This window comes from Marmota marmota, unplaced genomic scaffold (genome assembly GCF_001458135.2).
Source record: "Marmota marmota marmota unplaced genomic scaffold, marMar, whole genome shotgun sequence".
NCBI lineage: Eukaryota > Metazoa > Chordata > Mammalia > Rodentia > Sciuridae > Marmota > Marmota marmota.
In genome coordinates this window covers 39,314,662-39,323,378 of record NW_026000057.1, presented here as the reverse complement: position 1 = coordinate 39,323,378, position 8,717 = coordinate 39,314,662, and the positions used below count along the sequence as shown (strand labels likewise).

Here is an 8,717-nt window from a genome sequence, read left to right as displayed (position 1 = left end):
AAAAAAAAAAAAAAACAAAAAAAGAATACCAAGTCCCCCTCATCATGACTATCTTTCTTCTACTATTGAATTTTTATGTGTAGATAACAAATATCTTGTGCTCAATTCTATATGCATTTTTGGGGTCCTGCACAGTGTCAACTTCCAGCCATGTAGATGCCGATTGCTTTTTATGTGTCTTCCTAAGCCACGGCGAAGGCAATCACATTTATGCACATGATGGCAAAATTGATATTCAGACACTGACTGGCTTGTTCAAAGGAGACAAGTGTAAGAGCCTGGTTGGAAAACCCAAGATATTTATCATTCAGGTAAGACTGATCATATTATCCTCTTAATTGTAAATCTATGGTTCAGTACATGTGATTGTAAAAAAGCCAATTTTGAAAGTATCTTTCTCTAGTAATTGGTCAATCAGAATTGCACTTTGAGCTGTGATATTTCTTTCTTAATATGGTCGGTGTCTTCATTACAAATGAAATGGTATTTGGATCAACATTTGAAATGATATAAAATATACGCTCCTCTCTGGCCAAGCTTGGTATAGAGGGAGCATCACTGAAAAAGGATCTGCTCTCTGACATGACCAGGCAAAGCAGCCTGATCAGACTCAACTTGGTCTGCAGGAGCTGGAGAGCACATAAGACAGTGGAGAGAATATGAGAATAGAGAGTGTCAGTCTAGCCTGCCTTGATCTTTTCCTATTTCCCCTAAATCCAGGATTTTTTTTTTAACTCAGGGGCACTCAATCACTGAGCCACATCTCCATCCCTATTTTGTATTTTATTTAGAGACAGGATCTCACTGTGTTGCTTAGTACCTTGTTTTTGCTGAGGTTGGCTTTGAATTCTCGATCCTCCTGAGCCACTGGGATTACAGGCATGCACCACTGTGCCCAGCTAAATCCAGGATTATTTCCTTCTTGCCAAATTGGATTTAAGGATAAAAATATTTGGGGGCATGAATAATATCATTTGGCACATCAGTAATTTTGAAGGAAAAGAAAGAAAACCATCCAGGTTTGATGGCCCTACCTGTAATCTCAGCAACTCTGGAGGTTGAGGCAGGAGGATCACAAGTTCGAGACCAGTATCAGCAATTTAGCAAGGCCCTAAATAACTTAGCAAGTCCCTGTCTCAAAATAAAAAATAAACAGTAGAAAGGGCTGGGGCTGTAGCTCAGTGGTTAAGTGTCCCTGGTTTCGATCCCCAGTATTTAAAAAACACACAAAAAAGGCAGGACTTGGGGTGATAGGATATGGAAACCTGATGGTCCAGTGCTATAATTCTGTATGTTCATGAATGGCCTAGAGGGCATGGAATCAAGTGATACCACATGTTGCCCTAAAGCCTTGAAGATGGAGGTGGCTATAAGAAAAGCTAAGGATGGTTTGAACAGTGCACTGGAGTGTGTGTCTGTCACAGAGTGGAGGACACAAGCCTAGAACCTAGGCAAGTGGCCTGGGCTGCAGAAGTAAACTTGGGAGTAATCAGGAAATGGTTGGTAACAGAAATCATGGAAGTAGGTGAGTTTACCAATGTTGAATGTAGCCTGAAAAATGAGTGTAAAACTTGAAGGATACTGGTGGGTAATGAGCTGAGGAGGATGGCCCTGAACAGAAAAATGAAGAGAGAAAATGACTGATGAAAAGGGGAGTGGCCAACTCTAAACGAAACAGAACTGGAAATAAATAATGAGCTACTATAGGAGGAGAGCCCTCCCACAAAAGAGCCAAGTTACTGTCTTTCTCTCCACCTCAGATTTGTTTCTGTTCTTTGGGACTGGGTCTCACTATGCTGCAGTCTGGCCTTAAACTTGGCACGTGATTTCATCAAGTTATTGGTATTTAATACTAAGATTTATCTCTGTAAAAATAGAATGTTAGGGATATCTTCTGTTTATATGCCAACTCTGAAATCACTCAGGACTGTTTCTTTTGATGATTGTGGTTGTTTAGCCATTTCAAAATTAATTGATGCATTTAAAATGGTACAACAGAATCTTGTTAGGTCACTATCTAGTTTATGGGGCTGTCGTAACTAAGTACCACAGACTTTGTGGCTTAAACAACTGAACTTTTCCTTCCTCTGTTCTGGAGACTGGAAGACTGAGATCAAGGAGTTGGCAGGATCGGTTTCTCCTGAGCCTTTCCCCTTGACTTGTACATAGCCATCTTTTCCCTGTGTCTTCACGTGAGCTTCCTTCTGTGTATGTGTCTATCCTCATCTCTTCTCAAAGGATACCAATCATACTGGACTAGGGCCCCCATATAACTTCATTCTAAATCACCCCTTAAAGGCCCTGTCTCCAAATACAAGCACATTTTGAGGTACTGGGGCCAGGAATTCAGCATATGAATTGAGGCGTGGGACACAAGTAAGCCTATAATACTTAAAAGTAGAATTTAAGGTTAGCTTCTGAGTGAGTCAGAATTAGTAGAGGCAGATTTGTAACCTCACTTAAAAGTGAGAACAAAAGAAAGGTACGATGACAGGCTCTTCTCAGGTCAGGGGGCATCATTTTGACTACTGACAAGTTTATGGTGGCTGCCAACCAATAGGAAAACACCATCTGGAAATATATAACCTGATTTAAAAATTAGGTAAATACTATAACATTTAATAGAATGTGACTCTTGGTGCTACGGATGTGGTTAATGTGTAAGAAATTTTAAAACTGTAACATGCATTTTCCTTCTCTACAGTGTATACCTTTCAACAGTTTGGTGTGTACTTGGGGATACTAATTATTTTTAAAACATCAGCTAAAGGAAATGTAAGGGGAACTAAACTTTGTCAGCTTTAGTTCCCTTGATCCCCTCTAAACCCAAATGCACAGTTTTTCAGCTGTTCATAGTGTGGTTTCAGTTACAGATATGAGAGAGGTGCTGATTTTTTTTTTTTTTTTTTGAGAGGTGCTGATTTATATACATTTACTCTAAATGTTAAGTCCCAGGAAGGAAACAGTTGATAAAGAAGGTGGTTTCTTTCTCTGTTTTGTAGGCGTGTCGGGGAAACCAGCATGATGTGCCAGTAACTCCTTTGGATGTGGTGGATCATCAGACGGACAAGCTCGACAATGTAACTGAGGTGGACGCTGCCTCCATGTACACGCTGCCTGCTGGAGCAGACTTCCTTATGTGCTACTCTGTTGCAGAAGGTGAGTGGGTGTTTTACAACATAGAGTTGGCTGTCCTGGCTAAGTTCCCGTAAGTCTCAGATTGGAGTTGGATCAGGGCTTTGAGGATCAACCACCATGTCCAACAAAGACAGAGAAGTGACCTAACACATGGCATAGAGTAGAAAACGAGTGTGTAAAATACCTTATAGAAGAATTGTTTCTGAGTGCTATGGCGAGCAAAACAAGTCTAATGATACCAAATACTAGCAGCCTGCTCTCATTGATTGATGATGGTAATGCCATTGTGGTAATATCCATGGAAAGCATTGCTGAAAAATATTCTATAGCAATTCTTCTTTGCTACTATAGTTACTGATTTTGACATCTTATTTTGCACCTTAAGATCACTAGCTACCATGTTGAGTTTTTTTTTTTTTTTTTTTTTTTTTTTTTTTTTTTTTNGTAAGTCAAAGTGGCTCCTACTTACTAGATTTTGGAGAGAAATGCAGCTTTTTAGTTAGCATGGAGGCAAAGCAGGGAACCTGCTTCTTGCCAATTGCATTTGGATCTTTGCAAAAGTCCACTCGGCGCTGAGAAACCTTCCTATTCACCAGAGTGAGGAGTTCCGTGAACTCTAAGGAGGAGCCATATTTTCCCAGCATCTCACACAGATCTTGAATGTACCATGAGCCATTCACAGTTTCTCGATGAGAATAATATCCTAAAAAAAATTTAAAAAATTTTTTAAAAAAACAATGAAGAAAAAGGACACTGTAGTTTTCTCTCTTTTGACTTGAAGTGATTGAAAACTACCCACTTTTGTAGTTGGATGCACACCTATAATCCCAGAGACTCAGAAGGGCAAGCAGGAGAATCACAAGTTCAAGACCAGCCTGAGCAACTTAGTGAGATTCTATATCAAATGCAGCTCAGTGGTGAGCACTATTGAATCCAATCCCCAGTACTGGGGATTGGATTCAATAGTGCTCACCACTGAGCTGCATTTGATATAGAATCTCACTAAGTTGCTCAGGCTGGTCTTGAACTTGTGATTCTCCTGCTTGCCCTTCTGAGTCTCTGGGATTATAGGTGTGCATCCAACTACAAAAGTGGGTAGTTTTCAATCACTTCAAGTCAAAAGAGAGAAAACTACAGTGTCCTTTTTCTTCATTGTTTTTTTAAAAAATTTTTTAAATTTTTTTTAGGATATTATTCTCATCGAGAAACTGTGAATGGCTCATGGTACATTCAAGATCTGTGTGAGATGCTGGGAAAATATGGCTCCTCCTTAGAGTTCACGGAACTCCTCACTCTGGTGAATAGGAAGGTTTCTCAGCGCCGAGTGGACTTTTGCAAAGATCCAAATGCAATTGGCAAGAAGCAGGTTCCCTGCTTTGCCTCCATGCTAACTAAAAAGCTGCATTTCTCTCCAAAATCTAGTAAGTAGGAGCCACTTTGACTTACTATATGTATTCTGTATATATTTCCCTTTTTACATAAAATAGCATCACTAAATTGGAGAAGTTTAAAATGTTTCCAGGCTTAATGCCCAGTAGAGAACTGCTTTTTAAAATTTTTTAAAAAATCATGTTGCACATGGTGAAAGGGTTTGAGAAGAAATCCTCAGGAATTTATTATACATAAAAAAATATTTTTTCTTTCTTATTTTAGTAAACTGCAAGGTTACCAATAATATTTAGCTGATTTAACTTGTATTTTGTGACTTTTTTATAAAGGCTCATTGCATAATATTTTTGAAACCTAAGAATTAGGTAAATTGGTTTTCCTTGATAAGATACTTGAAATTCATGTTTTATTAAATTTTTCTGAGTCATATTCTTATTTGTGCAATTGTAGTGGACTTGTTTTACTTGGTTATATATGTTTACTGTCTCATCTAAATAGGAATAACCACATTTTTAAATATGACTTTAACTCCCATTTAAAAAAAAAAAACCTTCAAGAACTAGTTTATGAACTTATGAGGGTGAATACAGTTCACAGTAATTCTTAGATAAACAGCTGCAAAACATGGATAAACACCTGCAAAACATGATTTGGCAGCATCTTCCACTTCCAGTTACATTGTTCAACCATCATCAGACTCATTCACTGACTGTCACATTAACAGAATAACATATTACTTTTAAAGCTTAGTTCTTATTTACATATAAAATTTGAATAATACTGTCTGATAGTAACTTGTTGGGATGAAGAAGATTAAATGTTTGGGCTTTGAGAACTGGGACATGTGAGCTGCTAGTTCAAAAGCAATACTTAGCTTGTATTTCAGATGCAGTTCAGAAAATACCAACTGCAGTTAGAGACAAAACATACCTTTTTGATAAAGGTCTTCTAATTACTGAGTGTGAAAAAAAGGAGTTAATGACAAATCAATTCCAAGCAAAGCCTGAGATTGAAAGTGGATGCCAAGCACACAGACTGCTTTGCCTCCACAAAGGGATGGACACAGGTCAGGGTGGTGAGGATTTTTAGCCGACTGCAGCAGCTGCTGCTTGGAAGAGGCAGACAGGCTGTCTACAATAACAAGTCAGGGATATCTACACACCAATAATGTCAAGTGAAAACTTCTATAAGTACTTCTGTTTTACATGAATTTATTAACTAAAAAGATTAGACAGTAAAATTAAAATGAACTACGAGACTCAAAAACATCCAGTTTGGAAATTACAAAATCAATACAAAATGGAAAATCCAATGGTGTTTAAAAATGTGAGATTAATTCTTATTCACTGAGTTCTTCTACTTGGCATCTTCAAGTAGAGAGAATGGCGCACACGTTTCAGGGCTTCTTTAGCCTGTCATGGAAAAAAGCAGAAGCACAAGATCAGAGAAGAAGAGAAACTGGCATTAATGCCTGGAATTCTATATAGTTAATGTCTTCTTTGGGGAATGAGTATTTAAACTGTTAGCACAAATGCCATAGTTATTTCAATTTTATATGAATCCTTTTTAAAAGATGAGTTTATGGTTTCTACTTCATCCATATGCTTTAAAATATTAGTTCATTCCCTTTGAAATGTTTTTTCCAGTTCATATTCTAAAAAAAATAAACTCTTGTGACCTATAAGTTTCCCCTTTTCTCTTCACTTTATTACCTAAAAATAATAAATACTTTACAAGATGATATATTATATCTTAAATGCTGTGTCCCATAAAGTAGCTGGAAGAAGATTCCTTAGCCTTGGATTGTTTAAATGTTAGGGAAACTACAAAAGGAAAAAAAAATTATTATATTTTCCTATATAATGATAATATGAAATATTTTTTAAAGTTCTTTAATTTTGGCTTACAAATTCTAGTAATTTTTTTTTTAATTTCAAGGGTGGATAGTTTAAAAGACACAAATAAAACAAAAGACAGGGAGGATATTTTTACCAAGACTTTGTTAAAAAAAATTACTAAGAAAAGTGAAAAATCCAGTTATGTGCTGAGAAGTGCATCCGAATAAAGTTAATACATTGGGAGGCCAGAGATAAAAGCTGCCTAAGGAACAGATGGTGAAAAAAACACTTAAGAACTGACAGGCTTGAAGTTTGATAGGCTCACTTGCCCTTCTAGAAGTGTACACTTGGGTAAGTAACTTTAAAGCCCGTTTCCTCATCTGAAAGGGGAAGGGGTGAGAGGAGGAATACTATAATTCTTCTACTTGAAGGGAAATAAACATAAATAAATGCCTTTAGAGTTTAAAATTCCCATCAGTGTTTATCTTTCTACAGTTCTACTTTCTATTTGCTTAGAAACAGATTTCTAGTGAAAACTTTATTTTTTCTATTTCAAACTCATAAGACATTTTCACATACATTTAAAACTATCCCCATGTATAGTACAGAAGAATAAAGTTAATATCAGATATGTCACCAATTTTGTGGACCAGTCCTGCTATACACAGAAATCTCTCTAGAGACTAGCCTGTGAGGAGGACCCAACAATTGCATTTCCCTCCCTCAGTCCTGGGTCCCCAACATAACCAGCCGTGAGATGTATTTTATACCGTAGCAAGGTCGTCTTTTAACTTGTTGTATTGTTCCACATCAAAATGCTGTTGCTCTGATTTCTTATGGAAGAACTGAAGCAATTGCCTTCTGCTAATCAATGTGTAAGTATAATTCTAAAGAAAAGAAAACAGCATGTGTTGAATGAACATACTGCCTCTTAAGGAAAGATATTTGACTTAGCAACACCAAAGCAAGGGGAAGGCAGAAGAATGAAAAAAATATTTGCAGTGGCTACTAGAGCAAACATAAGCCAACACAACTAGAACATTTAGTCTTGTTTAATATCAGCTGCTCCTTTCACAAGCAAGCAAGTTGGTAAGAGAAATTAAGAATAGGAAAAAAATGCGAAGGGAGATTTTTGGCAAAACTACCATGAATTACTTGGTATTTTGCAATGCAACTTCAATTTTATTTTATGAATGAAGTCATGAAGAACACAAATAGGACAAATTATCCCAATGGAGGAATTTGTGTTATTCACTCGAGATTTTATATAGTTTATTTGTGCTGTAATTCTCCATCTAGTCTGGTGAAAATAACAAAAATTCGCCAGCTCATGAAGACCCAGATAGCAGTACTCAGTAAAGGTTTTATTGCTTGGCTTGGGTAAGAAATTCCTTGCAAAATGTTTGAACTTACTTCCTAACTACTCACCTGTCGAGTTAGTATAAAGTATGCAAAATAGATCATGGAATTTGTAAATGTGAGGAAGTATGTGACTGGTTCCATGATATCCCAGGAGTACACCCACCAGGTGAACCAGGCCAGTGCCCCACCCTGAACTGACAGCAGAGCTAATCCAGCCCATAGGAGTCCTCTGGTTTTGGCCTCAGAGCGAGCTTCAATTCTAGCTTTCACCTAGAAGGCATGGGAAGGGGGAAGACCATTAATTCAGTTTATAGGTGCATCAGCTTAAGGGGAAAAAGCAAGAGCAATATTTGAACCAGTGCATGCCTGCATTACTTTATAAAGAGATCAGGTATATGGAGAGATACTTTATAAAACATCATATTAATTACTCATTTCCACATCAGTTCATTAATAGTTCTCTTTTAAATTATAAAGGTAATAAACAAAACCAAAACCCTAGTATAAAAGGGCATATGATGGAAAACCCAGAAGTCATCCTTTGAAACCTAATTAAAGGGAAATTGCATGGTAATGGAGGGAGACCCTCATTGTTATACAAAATTACATATAAGAGGTTGTGAGGGGAATGGGAAAATAAACAAGGAGAGAAATGAATTACAGTAGGTGGGGTAGAGAGAGAAGATGGGAGGGGAGGGGAGGGGGGATAGTAGAGGATAGGAAAGGTAGCAGAATACAACAGTTACTAATATGGCATTATGTAAAAATGTGGATGTGTAACCAATGTGATTCTGCAATCTGTATTTGGGGTAAAATTGGGAGTTCATAACCAACTTGAATCTAATGTATGAAATTGTTAGAGTCTGTAAACAAGTCAAAATAACACCTGGCATTTTGCCAGGGGAATGTTAGAGTTCGTAAACAAGTCTGGATGGTGCCTGGCAAAATGCCAGGTGTTATTTTGACTTGTTTACAGACTCTAACATTGAT

The 8,717-nt window shown here is 37.3% G+C and overlaps 2 protein-coding genes across 2 annotated transcripts in view; one reads left to right on the top strand and one right to left on the bottom strand.

The window, feature by feature from the left end:
• Casp6 (caspase 6) overlaps positions 1-4,956 on the top strand; it is a 12,828-nt gene extending 7,872 nt beyond the window's left edge. The window contains exons 5-7 of the mRNA XM_015484635.2: positions 136-311; positions 3,003-3,159; positions 4,326-4,956. Coding sequence (XP_015340121.1) covers positions 136-311; positions 3,003-3,159; positions 4,326-4,567 — 575 coding nt within the window. The 3' untranslated portion in view covers positions 4,568-4,956. The remainder of the gene's footprint in view (positions 1-135; positions 312-3,002; positions 3,160-4,325) is intronic.
• Positions 4,957-5,721: 765 nt separating this feature from the next.
• Mcub (mitochondrial calcium uniporter dominant negative subunit beta) overlaps positions 5,722-8,717 on the bottom strand; it is a 115,605-nt gene continuing 112,609 nt past the window's right edge. Inside the window, 4 exon segments of the mRNA XM_048813863.1 lie at positions 5,722-5,890; positions 5,892-5,939; positions 7,136-7,252; positions 7,794-7,997. Of these exon segments, the coding sequence (XP_048669820.1) occupies positions 5,867-5,890; positions 5,892-5,939; positions 7,136-7,252; positions 7,794-7,997 (393 nt within the window). The 3' untranslated portion in view covers positions 5,722-5,866.